Source organism: Vipera berus (assembly GCF_964194415.1).
Source record: "Vipera berus genome assembly, chromosome: 6".
NCBI classification, from domain to species: Eukaryota; Metazoa; Chordata; class Lepidosauria; order Squamata; family Viperidae; genus Vipera; species Vipera berus.
The window spans coordinates 8,021,842-8,041,863 of NC_138208.1; the positions used below are offsets into that span (position 1 = coordinate 8,021,842).

The window sequence follows — 20,022 nt, forward strand, 5'->3', positions numbered from 1 at the left end:
TCTCCCTTCTTCCTTCCTTCTTCTTTCTTTCTCTCTCTCTCTCTTTCCTTCCTCTGCTTCTCTACTCTTTCCTTCCTTCTTGTCTCCCTACTTCCTTCCCCTTCTCCACTTCCTTCCTTCCTTCTTTCTGTCTCCCTTCTTCCTTCCTTATTCTTTCTTTCTCTCTCTCTCTTTCTTTCCTCTGCTTCTCTACTCTTTCCTTCCTTCCTCCTCTCTCCTTACTTCCTTCCCCTTCTCCTCCTCCCCTTCCTTCTTCCTGTCTTCCTTCTTCCCTTTTTTTCTTCCTTCCTTCCTTCCTTCCCCCTCTTCTCCTCCCTCTTCTCTCCCTCTCTCTCTCTCTAATTCCTTTGCTTCCCTTCTCCTCCTCCCCTTCCTTCTTCCTGTCTTCCTTTTTCTTCTTCCTTCTTTCTTTCCCCTGCTTCCTTCTCCTTCCTTCCCCCTCTTCTCCTCCCTTTTCTCTCCCTCTCTCTTTCTCTTGAATTCCTCTGCTTCCCTTCTTCCTTCCTTCCCCTTCTCCTCCTCCCTTTTCTTTCTTCCCCTGCTTTCCTTCTCCTTCCTTCCTTCCATTCTCTTCCGCCTCCCCTTCTTTTTTTCTGCCTCCTTTCTTCCTTCTGCTCTCCTTCTCCTTTCTTCCCCTTCTCCTTTCCCCCTTCTTTCCTTCCTTCCCTCCCTCCCTCCCTCTCCCACTTTGCCTTCCTCAGTCTTACTTTGGGGTCGCTGGGGGCAAATGGTCCTGCCCAGTTTTGGAGAGCTTGGTGCCCAAGCCTTCCTTGGTCTTAAAGCTCTTTCTGGAACGGCCTAGCTCAGGGGTCTTCAAACTCGGCCCTTTTATGACTCATGGACTTCAACTCCCAGAATTCCTCAGCCAGCATGCCTGGCTGAGAAATTCTGGGAGTTGAAGTCCATGAGTCATAAAAGGGCCGAGTTTGAAGACCTCTGGCCCTAGCTCCTTCACTCCTCTTGAGGACCACAGATGCTCCTGGATCCTGGAAGCTGGTGGGAAGGGGCTTTGGATGGCTTCTAGTCAAAGCTCTGCTCCTGAGGGACCCTGGAATAGAGTGGAGAGGTGTCTTGTCTATCTCTGGAGTAAATTAGGCAGGATCTTGCTCTTTGGGCAAAGACCAAGTTTGTTGTTGTGTTGTTAGCTGCGAAGTCGTGTCCGACCCATCGCGACCCTATGGACATCGTTCCTCCAGGCCTTCCTGTCCTCTACTATCTTCTGGAGTCCATAAGATCAAGTTAGCGCATGAAAAAAAAGTATAAATACGGCGAGGGATACATTTATTGTGATCTTCACAAGCTTCCTCTGGTAGGATCTGATGGCTTCAGCGCTTGCGTTTCTCAATCTTGGCAATTTGCGGATGGGCGGAGGTCAACTCCCAGAATTCATTGGAAGCTGGCTGGGGACTTCTGGGCGTTGAAGTCCTCTCACCTTCTAGCTGCCAAGGTTGAGAAAGACAAGACTGAAGCCATCAACCTTCCATCCCTTCAAGCTCTGGGAAAAACGCAGATGTCTCCACCCACAGCTGCCACAACTATTCTAGATAACATTTGGGCAACCCAGTGCAAGGAATTTTTTTTTTCCTCCCACGCTAGGCCAGAAATAACACTTGGCTCTGGGTGTCATTTCTCCTGGGACCACAGAGCTGAAGGGAAGAACATTTTGTTTCATGTGTTGATCTGATCCTGGGACTAAGGACTACCAATTTCATTTTGCTGGAAGCCTCTGAGAGCATTATGGGGTTAGGATTTTCTGTCCACCTTTAAGTGCGTCTAATGGGATTTGTAATTGGTTAATCGCTGGCTTTTTTTAACTTGCCCTGAATTTTAATTAATTAAAGAAAGAAGTTAAAACTGGCTGGTGAGGGCCGCTTAAGAATCCATGAGACTTAGATTTTAATAAAATAAAATTAAAACCTCATCGAAAGCAAGCTAGGATCTAGGAAAATTACTTTCCTAAAACAGGTTTCCATTGTTTGCTTTCCAAGATGTGTTTTTTAACATTCTTATCAAGCCAGGAATCTTGGTATTCCCTTCAAAACTGGGTCTGAACCCGCTTAACTTCCATGACTTTCGGCCAACTACTAAGAGAGATAATCTTCAAGCTGTAAATTTGGCTGTAAATATTTTCTAGAAGGAGCAACAAGCTGAAATGTTTGCACTTCCTCCTTTTGTGTGCAGTAGGATATCAGAATCAAGACAGTCTCTAAAAATAAGCCTGCACCAAGAATGTAGAATTTGGCTGTAGATGTGGATCCTGGGTTTATCTGGGTTGGCTGATCCCAAGAAGCAAGATTTACCTTCTCTGATTTGGTGATGCCTTACATTCAGTTCACATGTTCCTCATGCCTTATGATGCCAGCCAAAATGTATCTGTGCACATTTGCCAAAGATCACAGCTGCTTCTGCAGAGATGCTTCACTTGTGACATTTGACAGATCTATTGTGTATTTTCCACAGTCCTAAGAGGTAGTGACCTGGATGTATTTGTTAAATCCCAGCTTCCCTAGTAAATTATCCATCTGTCACGCTGTCAGAAATTCCAAGAAAGTTTAGTGAATTTCACTTAGACGGCTTGTTCCTTGGGGAAGACTTTTAGCAAGAATATCTGTTAAGGTTCTCCTCAACACTGTGCTGTCCGCCCGTTTTCATCTCACTAATCAAAATAATTTAATTGCCACCTGTTCTGTTACCTAACATAGCATCTACATTAATTGACTGGTGCTCATTAGTGATTAGGTAAAGGTTCCCCCGCACATGCGTGCTAGTCGTTTCCAACTCTAGGGGCCGGTGCTCATCTCTGTTTCAAAGCCGAAAAGCCAGCGCTTGTCCGAGGACATCTCCATGATCATTTGGCCGGCATGACTAGATGCCAAAGGTGCACGGAACACTGTTACCTTCCCACCATAGTGGTCCCTATTTTTCTACTTGCATTTTTTCGTGCTTTAGAACTGCTAGGTTGGCAGAAGCTGGGATGAGTAACAGGCGCTCACTCTGCTCCGTGGCACTCGGGATTCGACCCGCCAAACTGCCGACCTTCTGATCGACAAGCTCAGCGTCCTAACCCACTGAGCCACCGCGTCCCTTGCCATTAATGATTAACAGTAATCAATTAAATACATTTCAAGGTCTCCTACCTTCACATTATCAACCAGTGATGCTGAAAGGACCTGGTGATCTGTATAAGTCATTACACACACAAAAAAAAACCCCACAATAAATTAAGACAATTGACATCGGTTGTGGAAACTGGCGCCACCAATGATACACGTTATAACAATTATCCAGATTGCTTAGGACAGGGGTCTTCAAACTTGGCCCTTTTACGACTTGTGGACTTCGACTCCCAGAATTCCTCAGCCGGGATACTTTAAAACAGAGGTCTTCAAACTTGGCCATTTTGTGACTGGTGGACTTCAACTCCCAGAATTCCTCAGCCAGGCACGCTGTGAGTTGGAAGTCCACCAGTCATAAAAGGGCCAGGTTTGAAGACCCCTGATCTAGATCAGTCTTTCTGAACCTTGGTCATGTTAAGATACGTGGATCTCAACACCCAGAATTCCCCAGGCAGCATGCTGGCTAGGGAATTCTGGGAGTTGAAATCCACCCATCTTAAAAGTGGCCAAGGTTGAAAAACATTGCTCTAGAGCAGACATGTCAAACACAAGGCCCGGGGCCCAGATCCGGCCCGCGAAGTGGTTTCATGTGGCCCGCGAAGCCATCCTGGAAACAGTTGAGGGAACGGCCCCCACTGCCTTGGCCCTGGCCCAGAGACCCTCCTCCTGCCAGAGACCCTCAGATCTGTCCCACTCCTGCCCAGGCCCCCATAGGCACCCTTGATGTGAACGATGTAGAGCTGGCCACGCCCACCCAGTAGGCCATACGCACTCTAGCCACGCCCACCCAGTAGGCCACGCCCACCCTGGCCATACCCACCCGGCCCCTTGAGGGCAACCGCGATGCTGATGCGGCCCTCAATGAAATTGAGTTTGACACCCCTGCTCTAGAGCAGGGGTAGGCAACCTCAGCTCTTTTATGACTCATGGACTTCAACTCCCAGAATTCCGGAGTCAGCTGACTCAGGAATTCTGGGAGTTGAAGTCCATGAGTCATAAAAGAGCCGAGGTTGCCTACCCCTGCTCTAGAGAGTCTTATTCCTGAAGGCCAACAATCTAACGTGCTTCAGCTCTTTAGGTAAGGCCAGTAAAAGGAATATATTCATATTTGGTTAAACCAAGCATCTGAACTATGTACTTCGCCCTGTGCGCTTAAGACTATATGAACATTTTTCTCCCTTTACAAGCAAAATCAGGTGTTCTTGCTTTCTTTGGGAGAAGTCTACTACACCTTTCTGTCACTGCGTCTGGGTGTTTCTCCTTTCCTCCCTTTGTAATCTTAGCAGAATGACAGAGGTGGAAGGGACCTTGGAGGTCATCTAGTCCAACCCCCTGCTCAGGCAGGAAACCCTATACCATTTCAGACCGTTGGCTGTCCAGTCTCTTCTTAAAAACTTCCAGTGTTGGAGCATTCGCCACCTCTGGAGGCAGGTTGTTCCACTGATGAATTGTTCTCACTGTCAGGAAATTCCTCCTTAGTTCTAGGTTGCTTCTCTTCATGATTGGTTTCCATCCGTTGCTTCTTGTCCTGCCTTCAGGTGCTTTGGAGAAGAGCTTGACTCCCTCTTCTTTGGGGCAGCCCCTGAGAGATTGGAAGACTGCTATCTTGTCCCCCCTCATCCTTCTCTTCATTAGACTAGACCACAGGTCTGCAACCCGCGGCTCCAGAGCCGCATGCGGCTCTTTCAGCCGTCTCCTGTGGCTCCCAGTCCTCTGCCATGTGCAGTCCCCCCCCCCAAAAAAAAGTGGGACTAAAAAAGTTCAACCAATCAATCCAAATATGCAGGGTAGGTGCATATCTCGCCTTGGCTCCACTCTTCAGTCAAACCCTGTTCTGCGCATGTGCGCGCATGCGCACACATTTTTTGCGGCTCCCAGTTTTTCCTTTTGTGAGGGAACCGGTTCCGAGTGGCTCTTTCACTGTTTCAGGTTGCTGACCCCTGGACTAGACATACCCAATTCCAGCAATTGTTCTTCGAATGTTTTAGCCTTCAGTCCCCTAATCATCTTTCGCTTTTCCTCTTGATTTTGTCCCTTCTTCCCTCCATCTCAGTCATAACTTTGGGTTTCTGCCGTCATTTTTCCGACTGGCTCTCGCTAATGTTTTTCAAATAGCATCTTGGCATGAACCAGGAAGTTGCGGTAACTTTGTGTCCTTCCTCTCTCTCTCATCCTCTCTTACTTCATTTCACTTATTCCTCTCCTGGTGTGACTGACGAAGGAACAAAATAACAATAACAACAGTGAGAACAATTAACCAGTGGAAGAACCCGCCTCCACAAGCGGTGAATGCTCCAACACTGGAAGTTTTTAAGAAGAGACTGGACAAACATTTTGGCTGAAATGGTATAGGGTTTCCTGCCTGAGCAGGGGGTTGGACTAGATGACCTCCAAGGTCCCTTCCAACACCATCGTTGTTGTTGTTATTGAATGACAAAGTTGGAAGGTACCTTGGAGGTCATCTAGTCCAGCCCCCTGCTCAGGCAGGAGTGCCCTATACCCTTTCAGACAAATGGCTGTCCAGTCTCTTCTTAAAAACTTCCAGTGTTGGAGCATTCACAGCTTCTGGAGGCAGGTGGTTCCACTGGTTAATTGTTCTAACTGTCAGGAAGTTTCCCCTTAGTTCTAGGTTGCTTCTCTCCTTGACTAGTTTCCATCCATAAAGGCAGAAGACCTATCTGCATTCCTCCTTAACTACCTTTGCTGGCCTAATGATTGCTTAGCCATATTTAGAGGTTTTATGAGAATTAGACCTCCATTGGATGCCCCCCACACCCCAGGTCTTCAACCTTGGCAGCTTTATGACTCCATGCTGGCTGAGGAATTCTGGGAGTTGAAGTCCACAAGTCATAAAGTTGCCAAGGTTTGGAAACCCCTGTTTTAGAGGGACAGAAAAGTGAGGATTTTTTTTTCCTATTGGATTTAAAACTGGGGGGGGAAAAGAATTCAAGTTCACAACCCAGGTCTACTTTGAATCTAGCATTCTTTCTCTTTCAACCCAGACAGGGTGGCGAACTGCTACATTAATGTTGGCTTTGACCGGAACATTTTTTAATTTTTCTTCTTTGCTCCCTTTCGTGTCATTGGCTCTGGATTTCTGGAAACCAACCTAGGAAACATTCTAAATAACATCCAGAGGAATATTCCTTTCTGTAGCTGGTGTTATTTGGGCGAGCAAAGCTAAATATAGGAACAAAGCAATTGTGTTATTGCCAATCTTGGTAAGAAAAACACGTTGTTGGTTGGAAAGCAAATTTGGAATAGAGCTGCATAAAGTTTGGGTATTCCTACAATGTAACAGATTGAAAGTACAGGCTCTCTCATTCCCTTTATAATTTTTTTATGGAGGCATTGGAATTTTCTTCCAGCCGTTCTCCTCTTGGCAAGCATTAGGGTTGTGTCAGAGAGCTAAATCTGAGTTGGCTCTGCACTGCTCGGTGGTTGCCACACCCTGAAACGGGAGCCAAGAATGCTAAGCTGACATCTTGGTTAGTATTTTGTCAGTCCTGAGAGAGTAGGATCCTGGTCTTTGGCATTTTTCTTAAAAGGAAATTGGCTTTTCCCCCAGAGCTTATTCCTTGTTTTCGTTTAATAGTTGTGTGTTATTTTGCAACCTTGCTATAGGAAGTCAGATCTGTTTCCATGGGAATCACCTTTCGTTCAAACCCTGCATACACTTGTGATGTTAGCTAGTTTGGGGAATGAAATGTCTGCAAGAGAACCACCAAGCTCAGAGAGCACCAAGGACCCCACAGTCGTCGTCGTCCTCCTCCTCCTCCTTGCTAACCCCCCCTCCTTTTGTAGCACTGATTTTTTTTTAATCCCATTTATATCCCGCCCTTCTCCGAAGACTCAGGGCGGCTTACAATCTAAGAAGCACAAATCAAATGTGCTTAGCAATAGCCTTCATTCTATGTATATGCCTGCTTATTAGGGCTTTCGCCCCCCCCCCCCAAGCGGCATTATTACAAAGTCAGCTTATTGCCCCCAACAATCTGGGTCCTCATTTTACCTACCTCGGAAGGATGGAAGGCTGAGTCAACCTTGAGCCTGGTGGGATGCGAACCTGCACTAATTGCAGGCAGCTGGTATTACTTAAGGAGGCATTAGCCCACTGCTCCACCAAGGCTCTTTTGGTGATGATGTTCCCTTGTTGGGTAATGAAATGTCTGTAAGAAAACCACCAAGTTCAGAGAGCACCAAGGACCCCACAATCCTCCTCCTCAAACCCTACTCCCTTCTAGCACTGATGATGTTCCCTTGTTGGGTAATGAAATGTCTGTAAGAAAACCACCAAGTTCAGAGATCCTCAAGGACCCTACAGTCATCCTCCTCCTCCTTGCAAACCTCCCTCCCTTCTAGCACTGATGATGTTCCCTAGTTGGGTCATGAAATGTCTGCAAGAAAACTTACCAATCTCAGAAAGCACCAAGGACCCCACAGTCCTCCTCCTCCTCCTCTCCACCAACCCCCCTCCCTTCTAGCACCGATGATGTTCCCTTGTTGGGTCATGAAATGTCTGTAAGAAAACCACCAAGCTCAGAGAGCCTCAAGGACCCCACAGTCCTCCTCCTCCTTGCAAGCCCCCCTCCCTTCTAGCACTGATGAGGTTACCTAGACTGAATAATGAAACGTCTGCAAGAGAACCGCCAAGCTCATAGAGCACCAGGGATCCCTCATTTCAACCCAGAGCTACAAATATCCTCCTTTATTGGCCCCACATACAGTTAGGTTGCATGGAAGAAAAGGGACTGGCCCAGAATCTTCTAGTGAGCTTCAGAGCCTGAGGGTAGAATGGAACCTGACTCCAGAACTCCCCAGTTCGAATCCCATAACTGCATCCCCCTCACTGCACTGACTCTTGGGAGGAGAGAGAGAGAGATTGGTCCAAAGTCACCAGTGATTTCCATGGCTGAGATAAACCTGAACGTTGGCTTTCCTGCTTGTGGTCTAGCAACTTCATTGTTGCGGAGTCCTCGGTGCTCTCTGAACTTGGTTGTTTTCTTGCAGACATTTCATTACCAACTGGGTAACATCTTCGGTGATAGGTTTCAGTGTTACCTAGTTAGATAATGAGCTTATTCCTGGTTTTCGTTTAATAGTTGTGTGTTATTTTGCAACCTTGCTATAGGAAGTCAGATCTGTTTCCATGGGAATCACCTTTCGTTCAATCCCCGCATACACTTGTGATGTTAGCTAGTTTGGGGAATGAAATGTCTGCAAGAGAACCACCAAGCTCAGAGAGCACCAAGGACCCCACAGTCCTCCACCAGCTCCACCCCCTTCTAGCACTGATGATGTCACCTAGTTGAGTAATGAAACGTCTGCAAGGCAATCACCAAGCTCAGAGAGCACCAAGGACCCATGGTCCTCCTCTCCTCAAGCCCTACTCCCTTCTAGCACTGATGACGTTACCTAGTTGGGTCATGAAACGTCTGCAAGAAAACCACCAGGCTCAGAGAGCGCCAAGGACCCCACAGTCCAACCCAGACCTTCACATATTCTCTACCATTGGTATCTTCATCAAGACACTCATTCTTGGAGAAGGGTTTACATATTTCTAAAAATAACCTGATGTTCACCCTTCAAGGATGGCATTGTTGCATCTCAATTTCTAGTACGCTTTAAGGCTATCCCCCAATCTCGGCTACTTTTCAGTATTTCACTCGTGTCTTTGATTTGAGGGTCACACCAAGATGCTAACATCCCACATCACCAAGAAGTTACAAAAAGCTTGGCTGTTTTCTGAGTTCTGTCTCAAAATCATCCACTGGAGTGACTCTGTGAAGACTTTGGCTAGATCTCGGTTCAAGTTCACAAAGGATTTATTAGGTCTATCACCCACAATGTAGGAGGAACAAATACAAATTCAGTTGTTGTCTCCTGATACAAGGCTAGCCAAGCTGTAGACCCAATTTAGACATTGGAGTGTTTCATTAGCATTTTGAGGCTGTTTATATCTGCAATATTTTGTGGTCAGAAGATAGTCATGGGGTGTTCAGTTTCTTTTCTCTCCGCCCATTCCCCCACCCCGAAGGATAATGAAAATGTGGGGGTTTTACCTCCTGTGGTTCAGAACAGAAAGCTTCCTGCATTAGTAATTAATGAACATTAGTTCTAGCTTTGGGAATATCTAATGTAGCATGTGATAGGCTCGATTAGTTCAGCACTATTCAGCTTTATTCGGCCAAAAAAGAAAAAAAAATCTTCATTTTTTTTTATAAATAAGAAGAAAAAGTATTTTATATTTCTTGGAAAGTTGCATATACTCACAAAATATGCTTCTTAGGTTTTTATGTAATGTAATGGGAATAACGTTCATTTTTCCAAGTAGAGAGATGTCTGAGCAACAGTGCAAAAGAGAAAAATTATATACAGCCTTATTCCATTTTAAGTTTGTTGAAATAAAAAATTATTCCTAAGTAAATAGATTATATAGCATTGATGTGCAAAATATTTTGGGGTTGTTTTTTTTTGCTGATCCTGGATTAGTGACATGGGCAACTGGACAAATCTGTGAACGACCCAGATTGGGTTAGCAACTTGATGGCTGTTCAGCACAACTCATTTGCTTTCCTACTTTGAAAACACATGTGATTTTCAGAACGGATATTACAAAAAAAAAAAAAGTTAGCATAGAAGAACAAAAGCTTTTCCAAATTCTCAGCTCAGTTCAAAAGCATCGGAATCGACTTTGCAATTCAAAGTTTGGAGATTAGTTTTGTAGTTCAGTCGATCGGAGTTTTGAAGGAATTGTCTTCAAACAGAATCTCCAGATTAAATCTCTCCGCCATCCGCTCAGAGCTGAAGAAGCTTCTTGGATGAGAAGCGAAAAGTCTTCAAAGAAAAACAAGAAAGTCCAGTTGCGTCTTGGAAAAAAGCACGTTTGGGACTCCAGATTAAAGCTTGGTGTAGCCCTACCATCTCCTGTATCACAGATATGCTGCCTTAAACCAACAAATCGGGGTTTGTGTCTTAGCAATATTAAAATGTGTGACTGGCTGGGGAATTCTGGGAATTGGTCCACAAATCTTAACATTGTCAAGGTTGAAGAACACCGTAATAGATGCTATGAGGTGGCAGGAATTGCTATGTACTTTACATTTGGTGAGCTTTGCAAATGGATCTGGTTGTTTTTCAGCAACATTGTTCTCAACACAATTCAGTCAGGAATCCCTGGTGCAGAACTGGGGGGTGGGTTGACCCCTAAATTGGGAATTGTTTATTTAGCACTGGAAGTTTTTAAGAAGAGACTGGACAGCCATTTGCCTGAAATGGTATAGGATTTCCTGCCTGAGCAGAGGGTTGGACTAGATGACCTCCAAGGTTCCTTCCAACATTATTATTGTTGTTGTTGTTATTTGTTATTGAGAAGGTGATGGTGAGACTAACTTGTTCCCTACATCTGACGTGTAACAATGATAGGGTGAGTAGGGTTCCATTTTAAAGAATATTTGAACAAAATGTAGTCTTACATTCCAGGATGGCTTTTATCGTTCCCTACGTTTTGAAACTTCTATGAGGAGAGTCTTTTTCCAAAATCAGAACCCTTGAAAAATTACCGTGCGAAATTTGTTAGGGCCCCGAAAGCTAATCTAATCATGAAGTGGCCTTATAATAAGAACATAGTTGTTGGTACAGCACAAGCATTTTAAAATAAGACCGAGTCGGTTGTTAAAGAGAAGAATCTTGAATGCGTTGGCTTTGGAGTCGTGTTTAATTTAAACCTTGTGCCCACAGTTGAGATCATCTAACCTCAATAGATAGTCACTTGCCACTAAAGTGGGCCCACACAGTGAGACAACTTGAAGGTCAACTTAAGGCTGAAGGGAGGATTGACGAGATAACCAAATTGTGTTTTTTTTAAAAAATAGCGCAAAACTCACTTGTGTGAGACTGGAGAGTGAGAAGAAAATTGGAGAAGAAAAATATATGGGAGAAAATTACCCCATATCTAGAAGAGGGATTTGTTGTTGTTGTTTTTTCAGTTTGTTATACGGCACCGACTCAAACACAACCAGTTTTTCTAAAATTAGAGCTTTTTGTCTTGATCAGGAATTCAGGGATTTTTTTAAAAAAAAACAACAAAGTTTTTACGACCTGAAAAAGTTTGGAAATCTCTGCTCTAGAACATTCCCTACGGCCAGTTCAAAGCGTTTTCTCAATTCTGCACGGTACATTGCTTTCCTTTTTTCTTGACCTGAATACTGTTATTTGCTGAGTCATGTCCGACTCTTCACAACTCCATAGACCGTGCTATACCATGCCTCCTGTCCTCGGCTGTCTCTTGGAGTTTGCCCAAATTCATGGTCACTGCGTCGATGACACTATCCTACCATAAGCGCCGTGGTGGCGCACTGGTTAGAATGCAGTATTGCAGGCTAATTCTGCCAACTGCCAGCAGTTCGATCCTCACTGGCTCAAGGTTGACTCAGCCTTCCGTCCTTCCGAGGTTGGAACATGAGGACCCAGATTGTTGGAGGCAATATGCAGACTGTAAACTGCTTAGAGAGGGCTGTAAAGCACTGTGAAGCAGTATATAAGTCTAAGTGCTATTGCTTCCTTCCTTCCTTTCCTTCTCTCCCTCCCTTTTTTCCTTCCTTCCTTCCTTCTCATGGCGCAGTGGTTAGAATGCAGTATTGCAGGCTAATTCTGCCAACTGCCAGCAGTTCGATCCTCACTGGCTCAAGGTTGACTCAGCCTTCCGTCCTTCCGAGGTTGGAACATGAGGACCCAGATTGTTGGAGGCAATATGCAGACTCTGTAAACTGCTTAGAGAGGGCTGTAAAGCACTGTGAAGCGGTATATAAGTCTAAGTGCTATTGCTTCCTTCCTTCCTTTCCTTCTCTCCCTCCCTTTTTTCCTTCCTTCCTTCCTTCTCATGGCGCAGTGGTTAGAATGCAGTATTGCAGGCTATTTCTGCCAACTGCCAGCAGTTCGATCTTGACCGCCTCAAGGTTGACTCATCCTTCCATCCTTCCGAGGTTGGTAAAATGAGGACCCAGATTGTGAGGGGCAAGATGCTGACTCTGTAAACCGCTTAGAGAAGGCTGTGAAGCACTGTGAAGCAGTGTATAAGTCTAGGGGCTATTGCTATTTGCTATCTCTGCTGTCCCCTTCTCCTTTTGCCTTCCGTCTTTCTCAACGTCAGGGTCTTTTCCAAAAAGTCCTCGCTTCTCATTCGGCGGCCAAAGTCTTTGAGCTTCAGCTTCAGCCTCTTGTCCTTCCAAAGGAGAGCCGGCCTTGATTTCTTTTAGGTTTTGAATTGACTTGGATACTGATAGATATTATCTTTTTCACTGGCTGTTATATCGGGCGTTATATCACCAAGGCCAGCCCTGTAAACTCAGTTAGACAAATGGCCCACGCATGTGTCCTGTGTCGAAAATTCAAGTACGTTTCAGTTTCGCAAGCAGATGTCACGAAGACATTACCCTGGGATGAAGGGAAGGCCTGAGCAGTTGAAAAGAACTATTAGTAAGAAGATCCTTGAGGCCAAATGTTATCTGCTGGCACTCGGCAAGACAATCTCTGCTATTTGGCGTGGGAGATGTTGCAGCACTGAAATGCCGTCTTTTGCAAGAAGGAACTTTTGGCTGACTTACATTGGCAAATGCAGATTGTCATACTGTATTTTGTAGTGGGGACAGACTCACAACCCGTCGCTTTCTTTGCAGCATCTTTTCGGGGGGAGGGGGGGAAGTGTTTCCGGATAACATTGCTTATAGAACATTTTTGCTGCGGAGAGATATGGACATTTTTATCCATTAAGCCATGTTTTTAGCTATACAAGGATGCGTGCAAGTGACAGGGAAGTGAAGACATCTCTCATCCAAGCCTTCCTGGGGATTAGAAGGAGAATCCACCATTCATTTATTCAGATAGACCAGGGGTAGGCCACCTTGGCTCTTTTATGACTCGTGGACTTCGACTCCCAGAATTCCTCAGCCAGTGTGCCTGGCTGAGGAATTCTGGGAGTTGAAGTCCACGAGTCATAAAAGAGCCAAGGTGGCCTACCCCTGAGATAGACATTCAAAAGTTTTCCCCTGTACAATCATGTCGAACTCTAGGCGATAATGCTCATCTCTGCTTCTTGGCCGAGGGAGTGTCCCAAGACAATTTCCGTGGAAAGTCATGGAAAGAGCCTTGGTGGAGCAGTGGGCTAACGCCTCCTTAAGTAACACCAGCTGCCTGCAATTAGTGCAGGTTCGCATCCCACCAGGCTCAAGGTTGACTCAGCCTTCCATCCTTCCGAGGTAGGTAAAATGAGGACCCAGATTGTTGGGGGCAATAAGCTGACTTCATAATAATACCACTTGGGGGGGGGGGCGAAAGCCCTAATAAGCAGGCATATACATAGAATGAAGGCTATTGCTAAGCACATTGATTTGTGCTTTAAATTGTAAGCCGCCCTGAGTCTTCGGAGAAGGGCGGGATATAAATGGGATTAAAAAAAATGCTGTTACTTTCCCACCAAAGTGGTACCTATTAATCTAGTCGCATTTGCATGCTTTCGAAACTGCTCGGTGGGCAGGAGCTGAGACCCATCACGCAGAGCTTGGGTCTCGAACCTATGCTATTAGCTTTCCTTCTGGCAAACTCAACAGGTTTCACATCTGAGCCACCACACACACACACACACACCACCACCATTCACTGTATAGTTTTGAATAAATCTCCTTGTTCCTATCTCATGGTATGTCCGGAATAATCCTGATCTAACTAACAGGTTTATTGAAACGGCTGTAGAGATAATCTATGCAGAACACTTGTGACCTTCGAAAGAGTTGTGAACAGACACGTTTTTCTCAGTTCTCCCTATTCTTCTCTTTACAAAGCAACGACAACAAGTTACGTATTGGTTATTTAGAAAGGAAGAACTCAAGATTTTTAACACTTGTCTAATATGATATTTTTTATGCAATTACACGAGAGGCTTACATGCTTAGTTAAAGAGGCACTTCTATTTCTGTTGTCGTTCTTTGCCATTTTCTAATTTATTTCTGTTTCTCGAGTCAGGATACTGAATGCAACATCTTTCTTTATGTTACAGTTGGGAAACATTGTCCTGGCTCCAGTCTATTTTGTGATCAGTTTGATCAAGCGGCTTTTCTCGAAATCTTTGCCCCCGATCACGTTGGAAAATCCAGACGTAAAATATGCATTACGGATGATCGATAAAGAGGTAACAAATAACCTGTTCTCTTATTTCTCTCTCCTAAGCTCCCGTCTCTGTTACAGCAGATTTTTTAAAAATGTTTTAATACTCAAACTGAGGTCCATATGCAGAGATTGAAGTAAACTATAATAATACTTCCTAACTGTTGACAAGTGGCAGTTTTATCAATATCAATCAGACTTGAAGCATTCTATGCATTGAGAAATATTGCAGAATGTAGGTTAACACTGTGGCCTTTCATAATATGGAGAAGTTGAAAAACTGGATGCTGAGCTAACTCTTCTTTATATTTACATTTATTTATTTATTTAGAAATTTTACATAGCCACCTACTCGCTCACAGTGACTCCAGGTGGCTTACAAGCAAGAAAAACACAGGGTAGAAAATAAAATAAAATTCCACATTGATGGGAAATTAGTAATTTTGGGGTGACGCTGGTGTGCAGTGCCTGTATCACGTTTGTAACTTGATAAACCAAGTGGAAAGACTCATTTGTGAAATTGGAGAACTGGAGATCTAATAGGTAAAGGTAAAGGTTCCCCCGCACATGCGTGCTAGTCGTTTCCGACTCTAGGGGCCGGTGCTCATCTCCGTTTCAAAGCCGAAGAGCCAGCGCTTGTCCGAGGATGTCTCCGTGGTCATGTGGCCGGCATGACTAGACGCCAAAGGCGCACGGAACGCTGTTACCTTCCCACCGTAGTGGTCCCTATTTTTCTACTTGCATTTTTATGTGCTTTCGAACTGCTAGGTTGGCAGAAGCTGGGATGAGTAACAGGCGCTCACTCTGTTACGCGGCACTCGGGATTCGACCCGCCAAACTGCCGACCTTCTGATCGACAAGCTCAGCGTCCTTAACCCACTGAGCCACCGCGTCTCTTACAGATCTAATACACCCATATTTATTATTTCAAATGGGGTGGAGCGACCTCATAATAATTTCTCCTGCTTGGACACACTTTCCTAAAAGGCTAAACTAACCTTTTGAATTTGCAGCTGCACTGATTTCTGATTTATGCAAATTAGAAATATAGACCATTTGAACAGCCAACTCTCTGCCTTGAGTTCTGAAATGTTTCCTTTATGACCACAACTCATTATATTTGCTGAATATGTGACCTTATCTCCAGCTTTGGATTTATCGATCTGATCTGCGTGCCAGCCTTGTGTGCCATGAAAGAAGCCTTGTTCTGATGTTTGTGGTATTTTTGGACTCCTGTTTTGTTTAATTTTGTTTAGACCTTAGTATGGTCTTGTCACGTGGGCACTGTAGTCCACAATATCTATGTCTGTAGGGTCAAAAAATCATCAATTTAGCTGATGGCTGCGCACTTGGGTCCCTGCCCAATTTTATATGTATTAATACTGTGAAGTACTAGTGCCGCTTTATAAAGCCTTGGTATAAAATCACACTTACTGCATCCAGTTCTAGTCGTCACAGTATAAAGAAGATGTTGAGACTCTGGAAAGAGTGCAAAGAAGAGCAACAGCAGAGAAGAGCAACAAAGAGTATCAGGGCACTGGAGGCTAAAACATAGGAAGAATAGGTGCTGGAATTGGGTATGTTTAATTTAATGAAAAGAAGGACCAGGGGTGACACGATAGCAGTCTTCCAATATCTCAGGGGTTGCCCCAAAGAAGAGGGAGTCAAGCTATTCTCCAAAGCACCTGAAGGTAGGACAAGAAGCAATGGATGGAAACTAACCAAGAAGAGAAGCAACCTAGAACTAAGGAGAAACTTCCTAACAGTGAGAACAGTTAACCAGTGGAACAGCTTGCCTCCAGAAACTATAGGTGCTCCATCACTAGAGGCTTTTAAGGAGAGACTGTACAGTCACTTGTCTGAAACAGTATAGGGCTGGGGTAGGCAACCTTGGCTCTTTTATGACTCGTGGACTTCAACTCCCAGAATTCCTGAGCCAGCATGGCTCAGCTTGGAAACCTCTCCCTTTTCCCTCAGCCTGGCTGGCTCAGGAATTCTGGGAGTTGAAGTCCACAAGTCATAAAGCGGTCTAGGCCTAGGCCAGGGGTAGGCAACCTTGGCTCTTTTATGACTCGTGGACTTCAACTCCCAGAATTCCTGAGCCAGCATGGCTCAGCTTGGAAACCTCTCCCTTTCCCCTCAGCGTGGCTGGCTCAGGAATTCTGGGAGTTGAAGTCCACGAGTCATAAAGCGGTCTGGGCCTAGGCCAGGGGTAGGCAACCTTGGCTCTTTTATGACTCGTGGACTTCAACTCCCAGAATTCCTGAGCCAGCATGGCTCAGCTTAGAAACCTCTCCCTTTTCCCTCAGCATGGCTGGCTCAGGAATTCTGGGAGTTGAAGTCCACGAGTCATAAAAGAGCCAAGGTTGCCTTCCCCTGTTATAGGGTCTTCTTACTCAAGCAGGGGATTGGACCAGAAGACCTTCCATCTCTGTTATTCCATGTCCTAGATTTGTGGCCTGCCAAAAATGAATTGGCTTTCAATTTTGTATACTGAAAGCCACAATTTTTTTTAAAATTCCATTTATATCCCGGCCTTCTCCGAAGACTCAGGGCGGCTTACAAGCTTAGCAGTAGCCTTCATTCTATGTATATGCCTGCTTATTAGGGCTTTCACACACACCCCCAAGCGGCATTATTACAAAGTCAGCTTAATTGCCCCCAACAATCTGGGTCCTCATTTTACCTACCTCGGAAGGATGGAAGGCTGAGTCAACCTTGAGCCTGGTGGGACTCGAACCTGCACTAATTGCAGGCAGCTGGTGTTACTTAAGGAGGCATTAGCCCACTGCTCCACCAAGGCTCTGTTTTGACCCCCACGTACTCCCCCTGGGACATTCCTAAATGCAGCCTATTGGGTTCACTGCCCCTCGGACATGAAACAGTAGAAGCTTCTGAGTGTGGCGGCTAGAAAGCTCCTCAAACGATGAAAGACTGTTACGCCGTCGGTCTTGGTGAGGTGTTTTTGGAAACGATGTGTAATTATTTCTTCAGTCAGCACTGTTCTGAAATGCAGCTCCGTCTTGGCTGTAAACCTTTGGGCTTGGATGGAGCACGTATAACTCTGCTGTCGTTTTATGAACTTTTATTCCTCTCTTTTCAGCATGTTAGTCATGACACCAGAAAATTTCGCTTCGCCCTGCCAAGCCCAAGACATGTTTTGGGACTTCCTGTGGGTAAGCGGTTTATGTCAAAATGAGCTATATGTACCCCCATCCAAGGTACTTTAGAGGGAGAATAGAGCGAGATGTGACATCACTGGATTGAATTGTGACTTTGGAAAGAAAGATCTTTTTTTCTATTTCCCCTCCTCCTCCTCCTCCTTCTCTTCCTTCCTTCCTTCCTCTTTCTCCTCCTCCTCCTCCCAATTTATTGCTTGGCTTATTTTATTTTTTTAATTTCTTTAAAGAAAAGCTCTGTTAGCTAGAAGGAAGAGTGTACTGACATTGGAAAAAATTCTGCCTAAATGTAAACGGATCTGGAGCTGCTCTCTTAAATGACTAGGAGACTTCATCCATCACCCCTGAACTCCCAATCCGAAGCTAAACAACTGAAGAAATAAAACGGTGTTGCTAAGTAGGAGACAACCTGCTAACTTAATCCTGATCCACAAATTGCCGTAAGCCGCTCCAACCTTGATATTCTTTGGACCTTCCCAAAGAATATTTGGTTGTTTACTTCTCCTGGTGCCACCCAACTCCCGTTGTGGCACCCTGGGCAAAAAACAGAACACGATTGTGATTGTTTACGATTTGTGGCCAAGAGAAAGACCTGGAATAGGTATCAAGCGAATTTGCAACCATGGCTCCCGTGTTTTTTGTTTGCCCTTCCTTTCTTCCCTTAGTTGCGGAGTGGAATCCGTAATTGTAGCCAGCTGCTCCTCTCCTGTGCCAGAGGCATATTGCGCGGGGGAAGCAGGTGTTGTGCCTGTGTTGTGCCTTGCAAGCCTGGGAGTACAGCGAACCTCAAGGATACGAAGAATTAAAAAATGTGTTGTGCTGCATTCCTTTTTAAAAGGCCCATAGCAGTCAGTATGTGTAACACTTGCTAGGAATTTATCCAGAAGATAAATAACGGCGCAAACAATTCCAGTTATCTTTTTAAAGGCTTCATGCTCAATCTTTGATTGGTTTTTATTTATTTGACAATATTTCTCCCACCCCCACCCTACCCCCAATTCTTATCCACCCCTCCCCCCCCAAAAATCAGGGCAATTATTGTTTTGCTTTCAGTACCGGCAGTCCTTGACTTAACAACAGCTCATTTAGTGACCGAAAAAAGAGACTTATGACTGACTCATACTTATGACGGTTGCAAAATAATTTAAATTATCACTGGAGGCTGGAGGCTCTTTCTTTGATTGGTTTTATTTATTTGGCAATATTTTTAGCTGTTCCCCCATTCTTCCCCCACCCACCCCCACCCCAAATAAAACCAGGCCAACTCTTGTTTTGCTTTCTGAATGGAAAGTGCTGTGGCTTGCTAACAGCTGTTATCTCCTGCTAACAGCTATGGGGCCTCTGTCAAAAGCTGGCAATGATCCTTGTCTACAGACAGGATCTCATCGTTTGGTTTTTTTTTTAAGCAAGTTTAATTGAGGGTGGTGGAGGGGGGGAAAGGGGTACAAGACCTCCGGCCACTGAATTGTTTCCCGCGTAAGACCCATGGGTCCCAGAGTACATGAAAACAGAGATGATCTTAAGGATTATTTTTTTTTTCCTCATGCTTTGCTACACAAAATTCAGCCGTCTGTTCCGGAGCAAGACTTGCAAAAGGAGAAGAGCAGGATTTTTCATCCCTGTTGCATAAGACTTTGAAAGAGGCCTTGTTTCTTATCACGGGGATTTCTGTAGCGCTCTCTCTCTCTCTCTCTCTCTCTCTCTCTCTCTCTCTCTCTCTCTCTCTCTCTCTCTCTCTCTGTATGTGTGTGTGTGTGTGTGTGTGTCTGTCTCTGTTTGTCTCTCTGTCTCTGTCTGTCTGTCTGTCTGTCTGTCTCTCTCTCTCTCTCTCTCTCTCTGTCTCTGTTTGTCTCTGTCTCTGTCTCTGTGTCTCTCTCCCTCTCCCTCCCTTCGTCACAAGATAGCATCGACTAGGACCTGCCAGTCAGAGGAAGAATAATCTCCTTCTTTCCCAAAGCCGAGGGTGGGAATCACAAAGGGTGCATTAACATCCACAGAGCTGCCCGGGGCAGCTGGAATAAATGTTATATATGTTGTTCTGTTATTTCTCCATGTAAATCTCTACAGTACAGGTAGTCCTTGACCACTACTATTAGTAGTACATCATCATCATTATTATTTATAATAATAATAAAATTGATTCACAATCTGGGACTGGTAAAAACCTAACAGTTCAAGTCCTAACCAAGGGCCTAAGAGATGATGTTGATGATGATAATCTTCAATTCGATTCACTATCTGGGACTGGTAAAAACTTAACAGTTCAAGTCCTAACCAAGGACCTAAGAGATGATGATGATGATGATGATAACGATAATAATCATCATCATCATCTTCAATTCGATTCACCGTGTGGGACTGGTAAAAATCTAACAGTTCAAGTCCTAACCAAGGACCTAAGAGATGATGATGATGATGATGATGATGATGATGATGATGATGATGATGATGATGATGATCTTCAATTCGATTCACCATCTGGGACTGGTAAAAACAGTTAACCCACCATCAGTTAACCCACCATCTGGGACTGGTAAAAACCCTTAACAGTTCAAGTCCTAACCAAG

At 44.8% G+C, this 20,022-nt stretch overlaps 1 protein-coding gene across 1 annotated transcript in view; it reads left to right on the forward strand.

The window, feature by feature from the left end:
• LOC308669988 (NADH-cytochrome b5 reductase 3-like) overlaps positions 1-20,022 on the forward strand; it is a 35,837-nt gene that overhangs the window by 2,248 nt on the left and 13,567 nt on the right. Inside the window, exons 2-3 of the mRNA XM_081331087.1 lie at positions 14,170-14,301; positions 17,380-17,452. Of these exons, the coding sequence (XP_081187213.1) occupies positions 14,170-14,301; positions 17,380-17,452 (205 nt within the window). The remainder of the gene's footprint in view (positions 1-14,169; positions 14,302-17,379; positions 17,453-20,022) is intronic.